This window comes from Impatiens glandulifera, chromosome 1 (assembly GCF_907164915.1).
Source record: "Impatiens glandulifera chromosome 1, dImpGla2.1, whole genome shotgun sequence".
NCBI lineage: Eukaryota > Viridiplantae > Streptophyta > Magnoliopsida > Ericales > Balsaminaceae > Impatiens > Impatiens glandulifera.
Genome location: NC_061862.1, coordinates 127,405,193 through 127,419,537, shown reverse-complemented (window position 1 = coordinate 127,419,537; position 14,345 = coordinate 127,405,193). Strand labels below are relative to the sequence as shown.

Sequence of the window (14,345 nt, the reverse complement as noted above, 5' to 3'; positions counted from 1 at the left end):
TTTGAAAGTGTGAGGTCACGAGATGGAGGTCGGGTGGTGGGTAGTTTATCAAGTGTGAGGTCGGAATTAGTAGTTGGTTTGGCGAGCATTTGAAAGTGTGAGGTCACGAGATGGAGGTCGGGTGGTGGTTAGTGGTTTGTTTAACATTGGATAAGAGGTATGTGATCAATTAGAATTAGTGGTGGTTTGGCGAGCATTTAAAAGTGTGAGGTCACGAGATGGAGGTCGAGTGGTGGGTGGTTTGTCGAGTGTGAGGTCGGAATTATTGGTTGGTTTGGCGAGTATTTGAAAGTTTGAGGTCACGAGATGGAGGTCGGGTGGTGGGTGATTTGTCGAGTGTGAGGTCGGAATTAGTGGATGGTTTGGCAAGCATTTGAAAGTGTGAGGTCTCGAGATGGATGTCGGGTGGTGGTTAGTGGTTGGTTTGACGTTGGATAAGAGGTCTGTAATTAATTGGAATTAGTGGTTGGTTTGGCGAGCATTTAAAAGTGTGAGGTCACGAGATGGAGGTCGGGTGGTGGGTGGTTTATCGAGTGTGAGGTCGGAATTAGTTGTTGGTTTAGCAATCATTTGAAAGTGTGAGGTCACAAGATGGAGGTCGAGTAGTGGGTGGTTTGTCGAGTGTGAGGTCGGAATTAGTGGTTGGTTTGGTGAGCATTTGAAAGTGTGAGGTCACGAGATGGATGTCGGGTGGTGGTTAGTGGTTGTATTGACGTTGGATAAGAGGTCTATGATCAATTGGTATTGGTTGTTGATCTGTTGAAGTGGGAGTGGGAGTAAAAGAGAGGTTGACTAAGATTGGTGATTGGATTATCAAGGGATAGATGCATATGAAAAAGTGTGAGTGATAAGATTATGGTTAGTGGATGGTTTGCCGAGAGGATAAAGAGACATATAAAAAAATTGTGAGTCACAAGATGATGATCAATTACAGAGTTAGTGGTTGAGTTTCACGAGATATAAGAGGTGTATCATCAATTGAGGTCGACTCAGATTGGTGGGTGATTTGCCGAGAGAATGAAAATGCATATAAAAAAGTGTGAGTCACAAGATGATAGTCAATTAAGGGGTTAAGTGAGTGCCGAAATGATAAAAATATATGTGAATATTAAGTTTAAGATTAAATTTAATTTTTACAAACTAAAACTAATTTTAAATTAATTATTTTAAATATTATTAGTTTTATCTAAAATATTTATAAATAAATAATATTTTATATATATTCTTATTGCACAAATTAATGTTAGGAACTATTAATAATTAATATAGAAGAAATTTATGGAATAGATATTGAATAATTTTGTTGACTTATTATATTTGGATTCTTCAATCAAAATAACATAAATAATTGTGTTCTAATTATTTTATCATATATTAAATAAAAGAAAGGATTCTTATTCCGGAAAATATATTAGAGTTTAATTACGTTGAACAACTTCGAAAAAATAGCAATGGTTTGCAAATCAAATAGGTCAAATACACATAATTTTTACAATAAATATGATGTAATTTTCAACATATATATATATATATATATATATATATATATATATATATATATATATATATATATATATATATATATAATAAGGAAAGAAATTGCAATATATCCAGATAAACTGATATAAAATTGAATGAACCAAAATATGTGTCAAAAATATGAAATTTTTATGTCATGTTCCAAATTAGTCAACGTGAACTGTTAATCTTAAAATTCTATCCATCATAGTCAATATATTAAGTTAAATGTCTTAGTTTTCCTGGGGTCCCACTACGACTAATTGAGAGAAAAGTGGTGAAGAAGTTAGAAATCAAAACAAGGATCGAAGAATTTAGAAATCAAACAATAATAGTAATTTTTGTAATTTTGAAAATCTGTGCATTGACTGACTTATTTGATTTAGGTCAATAAACGGTTTGTTTCGGTTGATTTATAAATCAAAATGTGCAACAAAACCGTTTGAATCAGTTTGCCTAAATCATAAACCGTCGTAGTTTATTGATCAATTTGGTTTGATCGGTTTGATGATATGTTAGATCGGTTTAATTGGTTAGTAGTTTTAAAAATATATATTTTAACTAATAATAATAATAATAAATAAATATATAGATAAGAATCAACTCAAATAACTGTCAAACCGTGAATCATTAAATCAAATTAAGTAAACTATAAACAAATTCAATTTCTCATATTTAAAACATACCAAGCTGAACCTTTGAAGAGCTTGCTGTTCCGCATGTGGAACTGTCCAGGTCTCTCTATACAACTAGTTGAATGAAATAATTAAATCGATCCATAATAATAAAGTTGTATAACATCAAATCATAATTATTATTAACTTATTTGCTCTTCTCTCATCCTTTGGAGAAAAAAAATAATTATAAACCCAATAATATAGCATGGCGGTCCGGTCTGATCGGTTGGTGGTTCGGTTTAACGAATAAGGAACCGACAAACCGAACTGTAAGACTTCGGTTTAAGCAATTTTAGATTGTCGGTTTCTTGGTAGACCGGTTTGGTTTTGGACGGTTCGGTTCGATTTTAGGCATCGATTAGTTCACTTTTGGCCTAATTTGATTCCAACGAGGGTCTTAAATAATGGATACTCAAAAGTAAATATGTTGAATTTGATTTTTTTCATAAATGCTTTGAGATGCTTCCCTGAAAAAAATAAAATTTGTTTGTTTTTAAGAATCAATACTCTCAAATTAAATAAATTTGTTTTTTTATATTTTTTTTTGTTTAATTTATGTTTGAGCTGGTTAGTTTTAGAATTAGAGTGTTTTTAGTGAGAATTAAACATTAAAATTTTAATTTCTTAAATAACTTTTTTTTTTAAATTCTATATTAAACGAATTTATCAAGCTTGAAAAATACATAACATCAAATTTCACAATCTCATTTTCAAGCTTTAGTTGTTCAAATATTTTCTAAGTTTGAAGAGTGAAATTATAATACAATATTCATATATTCTAACATGATAAATGATTGAATTTAATGAAGTGAGGTGGTTGAGATGAATTTGATTAGATGTCATGAGTTCGATAAGATTTCATGGTTTCTATTAGTTGATTTAAATGCAAATGTGATGTTATTGTGATAAATTGAGCATAGTGGGATAGTTAAGATTTAAGAATGATCACATTTTGAGGCTAGGAATTGAATTTTAAGTAGAGTTGAGAAATTCTTAGTTGGTTTTAAGTTGGTATACATGATTATGTGAGAATTTATTATGATTGAGATTGGTGTTATGCATTTTTTTGCTTATGATTATAATTGATATTACTGTTATTTCTATGTTTTAATATTATTATTGTTATTACTAGAATTAATATACATAATTCTACATAGGATAGATAATGAATAACCGATAGGGTTAGGACTTCCTAAGCCTAGATGAACTTGAGTAAAACCCTAGGTCTAGTCTTTTTCAAAGGTTGAGGAGAATTAATTCTTCCAAAGAAAGAAGATTTGAAGTTAAACATGATTTGGGTAATTCATCAACGTCAAAGATGCATATAAGGTATCATCGAAGATATTCAATATTTTGTGTCACCTATCATAGAAGTGATCGGATTTGGCAAAGTTTATTTATATTCATTCTTAAATATTTCTCAAGTTGCGGTAATAAAAAGTAGATACTAACCCTAAGTTTCTGGGTTCGAGCCCGTCAGGCTGCAACTTCTGCACCTAATTAAATGGTTAAGTGTGTTTGCGTGTTACATATTTAATCCGTTGTCAAATTTTTTATATTTTTTTAAAATATTTTTAAAGTTTAACCCAATACAATATCATAATTAGAGTTAGAGAGGCAAGAAAAAATTTTAAGGTACTTAAAGTTAATGTTATTAAAAATTCAAGAAAAGAAAAATACCCTTATAAAGAATCTAACCAATGATAAAATATAATTATTTATTTTAAAACTACTCAAATATTAATTTATTATAAATTTAAGAAAAAATTGTATACATAAAAGTTATAATGAATTATTTTTGGGCTAGACTTAAACCCATGTAAATAAAAACCAAGGTGTCCATTTCGAAGCCCTTTATGATGTTAAGACTTGAGACTTATTCCCAAATAAAATTGACAAAATTTGAATATCAACTTCAAATTCTTCTAACCAAAATAAAATCAATAAAATTATATCTATAAAAAGTAGTATTCATTGTTTGATCAATTTCATGCCAATGCCAAACTCTCTTTTGAATTCAAAGCTAAAGATTCTACCGGATTATTAGGAGGTTCTACATACATACTCAGCCAATGGATAGAAGTACTAATTAAATTTCCTATCTCCCCAAAATCCCTAATGAGTAAATGTAAAATTGATTAATAAAAAAAGTGGCAAGGATAAAAACAAAAGAAATAAAAATAAAAGATCTGTCTTTTCAGAATGCATGTTTGCAAACCAGTATCCTAACAGCAAAACTTGATGAGTAAGGCATCTTTGCAGCTTACGTAAAAATTATCGTTATCCCCTCTACCCCATCAGTTACTTCACGCGGATTTCAACTTGGATGAAGCCGAGGCAAGGTAAGAAAGGGTCCTGTGCCCAACAAACATTATGAAGATCCCCAAAAGTCCAAGCGTTTTCATTGTTGTGAAAAGATCCAACTGCAAAATGAAACAATGAGTAAATATTTCGGTTGTGTAGTTCATTGGTAGTTATCGCCAATCTGGTTTTCTTTTCAAGAAATTCATGTCAAAATCCTGATTGAGTTTGTGGTTCAGTATTATGGACTGATTGGAAACAGCAGTTGGCATTACAATTGCTACATCAACAGAGTCTGGTTTGAAAAACTGCCACAACCTCTCTTTTTTTGCAAATCATTCAACAAACCTAGTATATAGCAAACTGAGCAAAATCACATTTTGCAATTCTAGTATAAGAATACTGACCTTCAACCAAAATAGTACATAAAGTGAAAGAACTGCCGCTATGCCTAAATGGAACAGCAAGGAAAACGTGGCTGGTACTGCAGATGAAGGGAAGCTCTTCAGATTGGCACCCAAACACAAGATCTGTTGAGAATTTATGAAAAAAAACACAAGTCAAAGATCCAAACCAAAGAAGCACAGTATGATGGTTTGATCAAGACTAAAAGACTAACCCCAACAAGGAAGCCTATTAAGGGCAAGACAACAAGTCCTAAGAAGGCAAGAGAGAGCTCTTGTGGTGGACGCTTGTCTGGAGTCCTGAAAATGTGAGTTATCTCTGCTTTGGGACCGTATCTTGATAAAGGATCAACAGGTTGAGAAGGAGGTCGAGTTGCTTTCTCTGGTGCTTCAGGAAGATCCAAGTCAATATATCCCAGATCTTGTAAGAAAGAATTTTCCTGATAATTATCAGAAAATAGGCAAAACATTAGAAAGTCTTGCCAAAAACTATACTATTCTTGTAATAAATAATCTACTTTGTTTTTTAAATATTTATTTTACCTTTTTTGTTAATAAAACATAAATTTTGAAATATAATGATTAAAGGGAAAAACAAACATATCTTTCAAGTACTGAAGTTACCATCCATTCAGTTGGGTTGTTTTGGTATGCTGAAAAAATCTACATTTGGATCCAAACAAATCTCCTATACTAAATGAAAGTCATAAATCACAATATAATCTAGATCATGATCTAGAGAAATTTTATACCAAATTAATAAAATTAAATCACTTTTAATTTTAACTTTAGCAAATTTTAAATGATCACGTGATTATGACAAAATAGTAGTTTCTAAATAGGCTCAATGTGGGTAAAGAAAATCCACAAAGAAACCGCAAACACTCACACTCACCCCCAAACATAACCGATAGAACAAAAGAAACGGCTCTTAAAAATTTCTGACAAAAAAAACAATCCAAATCCCTAAAGCTTTGGAAGAACAGGAGGTAACTCTTACCATAACAGCATCGCCAATAGTGAGTTGGATATCATATTTACCAGAAAGATAAAAGAACTTGTCAACCAGCCCAAGGAAGTCCTATAAGAATCATGACAGACCACAGTGTCAAACAGCTATATTTCTCATAATAGTTTTCATTAGAATGTTAAACACACTCCCAAAGATAACTAAAATTCAACGTGAAAGAGGGATGAAACATGACATAAGGATATTGTTGTAGGCAGAACTCACTAATATTATCTCAATTTGCTTCTGAGAATTTCCCGAAACAAAGATGTGTTCAACTTTGGTGGATTCATGTCTCAGCTTGAGGAGAGCCTTGAGGCAAAAAGATAAAGTGTTATTATAAAGAAAAACAATAAAGGAGGTTTTAGGCAGCATAACCAAACACAGACACAACAATAAAATAAAAAGAAAGAGAAAACCAACCTGGTGTGGTTTAAATGGCTGTCCACGTGGAGTGGTCAATTTAAGAGACAACCTCAGTTTTTGTAGGTGGTTTGCTGACAAGGAAATTGTGTTATCACCTGCTATGTCTAGCCTGAGCACACAAGTTCATATGACCGGTAGAAGATGTTAGTGTCAAATTTGATTCAGGGAAAAGAATATTAGTGCAGTTGAGGACACATCAGCATAGAAGACTTTTTACCACATAGCTCATCACTCAATCAAAATCATTACTTAATTATTTAGATTCACTTCAAATTACGCTAAACATTTTGGCTTAATAAGGTAAGCTATAAATAACTTAGGTGGTAATTTAGTAAGGAAGTACATAAACAAACTTTAACCCTTAAAAATTAATTACATCGGGTAAAACAATATTTAAGTACTTCCCAACAGTTCCATAATTTATCAAATCAAATTACCTATCAAATACTTTCAGATATTTTCATTTGGTTTATATTCAGCAATTATATTTCAAACACTTAAGTTAGGACTTAAAATTTAGTATTCAGACAGCATTTTATTTCCTATTTTATCAAACACACCCAATAAGTTAGGACTTAAAATACTTAAGTTAGGACTTAAAAATTTAGTATTCAGACAGCATTTTATTTCCTATTTTATCAAACACACCCAATATTATGATGTGATTAAATTTCTATACTTTTGACATACTTTTTCTTAGTTTCCGAACTCCCATTGTCACTTTCCAGCACAGCAATTTCTGCATTATCTACATTGATAACTCCTGTGACATGAATGGGTACCCTTGACCTGCCTCCAGTGGTATATATTTTCTCATTCTCCAAATCAGATAACACAGTCTGCCACAAAAAGGCCAGGCAAATGAGGGAAAAAGGGACAAAAGAAGACGACAGTTGAGATTTTGTGAATAAGTTGGATTTTAGATGGAGAGAAGAGAGATATAAGGGAGGAGGATATTACTTCAAAGATGAAAATGTAATTTCCAACGTCAACAGTCTCCGGTAAAGAGTCCAAGATATAAATATTATTATCAAAATCAAATCTCAGCTCCTGCATCAAGAAATAACAAGGAAAGTCTGCATCAGGCAATGAATTGGTACACCGTCAATTCAAGCATATCATACGAAACAAAGTCCTTAGGAGCACCTGGCTTTTAATGACTGAAGAACCTTTTGAGCTGGAATGAGAAGCTTGAACTAGTTTTACCAGTAGAGGTGGTGCAGTGGATCCAAGTGGAGTGCTAATTCTTACCTAATATAAGAAAAAGAAAAAGGAAATATATCATAATCTGAAATATTGCTCCTTCTCAAAAAAAAGGATATGAACTTGACACACTAATTAATGGAAAGAAAAAAAATCCTAATCACACAGTATTTAAATATCTAGCTAAAAAACAAACTGTAACAAGAAAACCTTTAGTTGATCGTTTCTAGTCAAAGAAAGCACAGTAGCTGGAAGTGATAAAATGAGTGGAATGGAAACCCTGCAAAGGTAATGAAAAAGGTTAACATTTTGAAACAGTCGAAAGGAATAACATGATGCAATTCAAAGCATGTTGGAAAGAAATCAAGTATAATTAGGGATAAATTCATGAAGTAATAAAACTGTGTTGGAGTAGAGAGCTCAATTAATAGGCAAATTGATATGAATCTACATTCTGGAAACACTTCTTTTTGTGGATATGAATCTACATTCGAATACAAATAAGAAACTGCCAATAATGTTTTTAATATGTGACTAAGTTATGTTTTCAAACGTAATCTCGTCTGAGACTCTTGAGAAAAAAATGTTTCAAGTGGGCAAAGTATCTGAATCATCATATAAAAGCTTTTTTGATCAAATAAAAAGCATTGCCATTTTTTAATAAAGAAAAGGCAAAGCAGCACTTACAAAGTGAAAAAAAAAATATTTAAAAAAAAATAATGATTCTTATAAGTGTTTTCCTTATTAATAAAAAAAGGCAATGCCTTCCCGCTCTCCCCTGTAAATAGGAACATTCTTCGTGCAGGCAGCTCCAACAAAGAAGGCAATATTTGACATCTATAAACCGAATCAATTGTGTACACAATATACGAAACACAAACAATAAGAACAGACTAATTGGATGCATAACTAAAAGAGAGAATTATGCATTGCAATATTAATATTCCAGTTTAAATTCATAGAGATGGTGACCTGCTGCTTTCCAAGCAAGCTAATCCATCAAGCTGGTCATACAATTCTTTTGCACTGCCAGGAATATCAATGCTAAGGAAAAATGTTGCCAGACCCAATATTACTTCCCCTGGAAGCTGCCAAATGCCACAGATTTTAATGTTATGATCAGAAATCAAGAAACTATAGACAAAGGATAAATCGTTGTAAAAATAACAGAAACAAAAAAAAATGACTTAAATGTTTTCCACATACATTTAGATTTTCTGATGTTGAACTTGAAAAAGCTGCCACACCACGGACAACTGATGATGTGACAGAAAGAATGCCGTGGTTTTCACGTGCATCAACAAGTTTCTCATCGAAGTAATATGTCCCATCATCTAATCAAATGAAAGAAAACTCATTAAAAGGAAAGAAGATTTATTTATCAATCATTTCCTTTGAAAGGATAAGATATAAACAGATGATGCAAGATTGATATCTTGCAGGAAATATTATCTTTGTAAATGGTAAGTTACCCTAGAGTTTAAGGAATAAAATGAACCTAACATTCAAAAAATGTCAGCATAATTCCTTAAAATCACAAATTGATACCTAAAACAAATTATAAGAGTATTTGTTAGATTTTCTAATATAAATCAAGAAAAGCTGCTCAAAACTACAAGGAGATGTATAGAGGTCATCTCTGGTCACCACATAAAGAAACTCTACCACCCACTAGAACGCCTTAAGTTGAAGTGGGGGCTTGACTGTGGGGATGGGGGGTCATGCTAGCCTCCTAAATTCAAAAGAAATAATAAATAAAGAAACTCTACCAGAGATCCAGTAAACTAACATGGCCCATTTGGAAACACTAAGATTTTTGTTTGTGTATTCGGACCCAGATGAAAAACAACCAATAAATTTTTTATTTGTGTGACTAAATTTAGTTTCTAAACATGTGATACAGAAAACATAAATAATAAGTGTTTGCAAATGGGGCCATAGAGTGGGCCACGAAGTAGTAGTTCGTTTAGTGTTCCATTCAAATGAATTCTCATAGCTTTTCTGAGCATCACAAACTCATTAGGGCAGTTTGTTATCAACTAAATCCTAATATTCATCTAGAACATAACAACAAACAAAAAATGTCAATGTAGTGTAGTAGTGGTTAGAGTGTCTACTTTTTGAGCGGAAGTCGAGGTTTCAACCCCTACTCGGTGTGCTTCAACCTTTTAAACAAAGCTCCTCAAATAAATAAATAAATGTTCTATTTTCTTTCTTGAGAATTGACCGCCTTAGAAAAAATATACAAAAACTCTAACTTGTCATTTATTCGATTATTCAGGATCAGCTATAAGAGTTTAGTACATGACCATTTCTTTATTAGCATTGCAGTCATCAGTCATGTTAAACAAATTTGAGCTCAATATCATATAAAAAACACCTAGGTTTCCTCATAGACATGGAGAATGAGATTATTCATCATGCTACTCGCAGAAACAAGTACGAGGAAAATGAGATAAAAAAAAACATACCATACTTCTCAATACTGTCAAAAAGCTTCAGTATATCACTCTTCAAAGTTGTAATCTGGTCATAGTAAGAGTATTAAAACATAAGTGAAAACATTAGATGCAACATAGATTGCTTTTTGACAATAACTAATAGTGATGATCAGAGCCTAAGATGGATAAGAATTTAGTCTAATAAACATTATTCTCCTTTCATTTGCTTTTCCTTTAGATGGGTTCAAAATGATGCTGAAAGAATGATATTTTATATATTTAATCAACTAAATGTTGTTATAAAAAGTATGATAAGACGCAGTAATGGAGTAACTGAGTTTTGTAATTATAACAAATGGAACAATAACTATATTAATGATATACTTCTTGCATAAAAATACTTGATCAGAATCCAGAAAAATCACAATGGTCTAAAAAGGTATGTTTCATGATCCAAAAAATCATATGACCATTGTAAAAAAATTATACCAAATGAAGCAAGAGATTACACAATAGTTTGGATCATTATCTAGAAAATTATTTGTAACAAAGATTGTGACAAAACATCAATTTCCAAATATGCTCATTTTAGGACATAAATTAAATAGAAAATATTTTACCAGAGATGAATCTATCTCAGAAGTTGACAATGAGATTACACCTGCTAAGGTTTCAAGCGCTATTCCTGCAGATTTTGAATAATCTCGTGAGTGAACACAAACAAATGTACACCACCAAGATGCAAAGCATTGTAAAAGAAAGATGATGTTATGAAGTCAAGGACCATGGAGGAAACGTTACCAGCAGCATAAGTACTGGACCCTGGATTGCTGGAACTGTAGCGCCATCTTCCATCACTTTGGCTCAATGCCTGTGAGAGATTTAAGAACGTGATGAGAACATAGCAGCCAAAAGAGAAGGAAACAGAAGCAACATGGTTACAGAGTCATCAGACCTTTACAGATTGGAAGACTCCTTCCGCATCTGCAAGAAGCACGTCAATTTCTGTAGCTTGGTCCTGCATAGTACCATTGAGTCGTGAATAAAATGAATGAGAGAGGTTTTATCCAGAAGCAGACAGTCAAACCTCCTTCAATACCACATGAATAAATTTAGCATATGTTCTCAATATGAAAATGTCAAGTGAATGAAACACTATGACCTCTTTTGATACACTTTTTTTTCATGTTGATCATGAATGGAAAAATATACATTTGTTATGTTTACCAAATATCACAATACTCTAGAAAATAATAGGCAAAAAAACAATATGAGAAAAAAATCTCTATACCGAATGAAGCAAAATATACACTATACTTTGTGTCTTTGAATCAAGATATAGAAAATAATTTGTATACCAAATGAATCAACAAAAATCACACTATAATTTGGATCTTCTTCCAGAAAATAATCTTTAGACCAAAGGGAAAAAAACACTTTCATATTGAACTTTAGCGATTTTGTAATGGGATTGTGATTGCATCACAAATTGTGACAAAATACCGGTTGCCAAATAGGGCTCTATATAATCACAAACAGTTCACATTCAAGTATATAGTGTATAGAAATGCGAGTGAGAATAAATCTAACTGTTACCTTGATAAGGCGTAGAGTTCCTACGGAGTGGTAGAAGTCAAGCAATGAATTTGCACTCTCAATAGATGTTTTAAGCCTTGAAGCAATGCCCTTAGGTTTCACATAATCAAAATTAATACAGCCCATTGTTTTCATTAAGCATTCAATACGAAAATAAAGCTCATCAATCCTAGAGAAAAAAACATACCTCAAAGACATCCCCTTTAACTTCACATTTCAATACATTATTCACTTTCAATGCATAGAACAATTCCTTTGGACTTGTTGAGGGTGATCCAAGAGTATCCACCACAGAAGAACAAGTGGAATCCTTTATATTCAGATCTTTCTCAATTCCAAGAATGTTGAAGGTTCTTATAGCTTCATGTGCTTGTTCTAAGCTGCTTGTGTACAAACACAAAACAATGTTTCATTTCCCCAGTAATGTAGATGAGAAAAAACAATTGAACCAGAGAAAATACTGAAGGAATGACATGTACCCTTTCACATAGATCAAGCTATATATATGTAAGCTACAAATTAACTAGAATGAACAGTTAGGACAGGTCAAGTCAAAGGTCAAATCCATAGAAGTGAACAACCGATCAGAGAGATTCCTATACTTTCTCAATCAGATAACCCATTTAGAACAAGCTATATCCACCAAATCAAGGACATTAAACAAAATAAAAAAAATGAGGTCCCAAATTATACCAAATAATCAGTCAGAGTGGTGGGTTTATGAAGGGTTTAGTAGTATTACCTTCCAAAAGATCCATCGGTTGGTATGAAAAGCTCCAAGGCGGCAGATCGGTGAGCTTCGGAGATGGGATTAAAGATCGCAGCTTTGCAGATAGATGTTAGACAGAGAGTGAGGACCAGAAAAAGTAAATTTCTGGCCATTTCTCGAAATCGTATTGCAACAAACCCTGAAACCAATGATCGGATCAGAAATTGACGAAATGAGTTTCCCTGTCAAGAGAGACTGAAGTCTCCGCTGGTATAAATTTAAGACGGACTGAAATGGCTAAGTGAGAAGTGTTCTTCAGCGGGTGTAGAGAGAGAATATTTTCACTCGTTTCCTTATTTATCCTTCCTATACGAGAGCGTAATTTCTATCATAAGCTTCCAAAATGTAGGCTAATACTGTAAAATCATTTATAAGTTGTAACGAATTGTATAAACGGGTCAAGCACGACCCGAATGAATAACAAATTAACATCTCGGATATACATAGAAGGTGTTGTCACTTGTCAGATTGAATTGAGTATAATTTTTTTTTTTTTTTTTTTTTTTGTTGTAGATATTCAATTCTATAAATTTAATAATTCTACTTCTAATAAATTAATATTAAAAATCAAACATAATTATGTAGTAATTTTCTTTAGTCCTAAATCTATGATTCTAAACAAATACATATTAGATTTCTTTTCAGACTTTAATCTATAATTCTATAGATCGATAATATCTAACATGCATCAATCACAATCCTAATACATAAATTTCTCTATGTCCATAAGTTGATTAAACAAGCGGAAGCGTACCTAAATTCATGACGAAGATCTTTGAGTTTGGGTTTGTTTTTCCGATTCTCCAAACGATTTTCTCCCTTCTTCTCTCTTACGATGGAGGTTAATGAGAAAATGAAAACTAGCGACTTGCGAATCGGGGAACCACAACCCTTTTATATTATATTTCTTTATTTATTTATTATTTAACCATCATAAATAATAAATAAATTGACGGTTTCTATACATAACCGTTTCGTACTATTAATTATATTAATTATGTGACTTATTCAATAAAAAATAATAAATACTTAATGATCACTTACTTTTATTGAATTCCGAATAAAAATAGCCCAAACACATTATTTATATTTATTAGTTCAATAAATCTAACAATCTCCCACTTGGACAATATATATAATTACATGTGTTCATCTTTATGCGCAAATAATGTGGCTATCATAATTTAAAGTCACTCCAAATCAATCTCGTCCATTAATCATATCAACATTGAACCAAAGCGGTTTAGTTACATTAGTTCGTAATTCAACCCATCAATGATCACGAATATCAATATAATTAAATGACATAGATCATAGTACGGATGTGTAGTATAGAAATGACATCCAGTGTGATCCATCATGTCAACTTCTAACTGGTCCCTAATGAGATCAAAATTTTCCATAAACAAAGTGTAACAAAATTCTTTATTATCCACAAACTGCAGTAATCAATAAGTCTTTATAACATACATATATATAGAAACAAACTCCCACTAAATCTGAATATCTTTAAATAACATAACACCCATTTGAGCAGTATGCTCTAAAAAGACCTTGGGTGGTAATCCCTTAGTTAGCGGATCCGCAATCATAGAGTTTGTACCAATATGTTCTATATATAAATGACCACTCTGAACTCTTTCTTTAACAACTAGGAACTTGATGTCAATGTGCTTTGACTTAGTTGAACTCCTATTGTTGTTCGAATACATGACTGCTGATTTATTGTCACAGAATAACTTTAGTGGTCTTTCAATTCCTTTCACAATCTTTAGCCCAGTGACAAAATTCCGCAGCCACATTCCATGATTGGATGCCTCATGACATGCTATAAATTCAGCGGCCATAGTGGAAGAAGCAATGAGTGTTTGTTTAACACTTTTCCATGAGATTGCTCCTCTAGCAAACATGAAGATATAACCTGAAGTGGATCTCCGACTGTCTTGGCATCCAGCAAAATCCGAATCCGAATATTCAACGATCTCCAGTTGGTCTGATTTC

At 32.3% G+C, this 14,345-nt stretch overlaps 1 protein-coding gene across 1 annotated transcript; it reads right to left on the bottom strand.

Annotated features, from left to right (window-relative positions):
* Positions 1 to 4,120: 4,120 nt before the first annotated feature.
* LOC124919750 (dolichyl-diphosphooligosaccharide--protein glycosyltransferase subunit 2-like) lies at positions 4,121 to 12,590 on the bottom strand. The gene is made up of 19 exons (XM_047460075.1): positions 12,318 to 12,590; positions 11,763 to 11,955; positions 11,576 to 11,665; positions 10,935 to 10,997; positions 10,781 to 10,850; positions 10,600 to 10,664; positions 10,010 to 10,064; positions 8,745 to 8,872; positions 8,511 to 8,626; positions 7,749 to 7,818; positions 7,482 to 7,586; positions 7,296 to 7,385; positions 7,026 to 7,174; positions 6,333 to 6,444; positions 6,135 to 6,221; positions 5,901 to 5,981; positions 5,116 to 5,340; positions 4,904 to 5,026; positions 4,121 to 4,618 (listed from the first exon to the last, which is right to left on the bottom strand). The coding sequence occupies exons 1-19, from the start codon at positions 12,455 to 12,457 to the stop codon at positions 4,502 to 4,504; spliced, it is 2,079 nt and encodes a 692-aa protein (XP_047316031.1). The 5' UTR covers positions 12,458 to 12,590; the 3' UTR covers positions 4,121 to 4,501.
* Between the last annotated feature and the right edge of the window lie 1,755 nt (positions 12,591 to 14,345).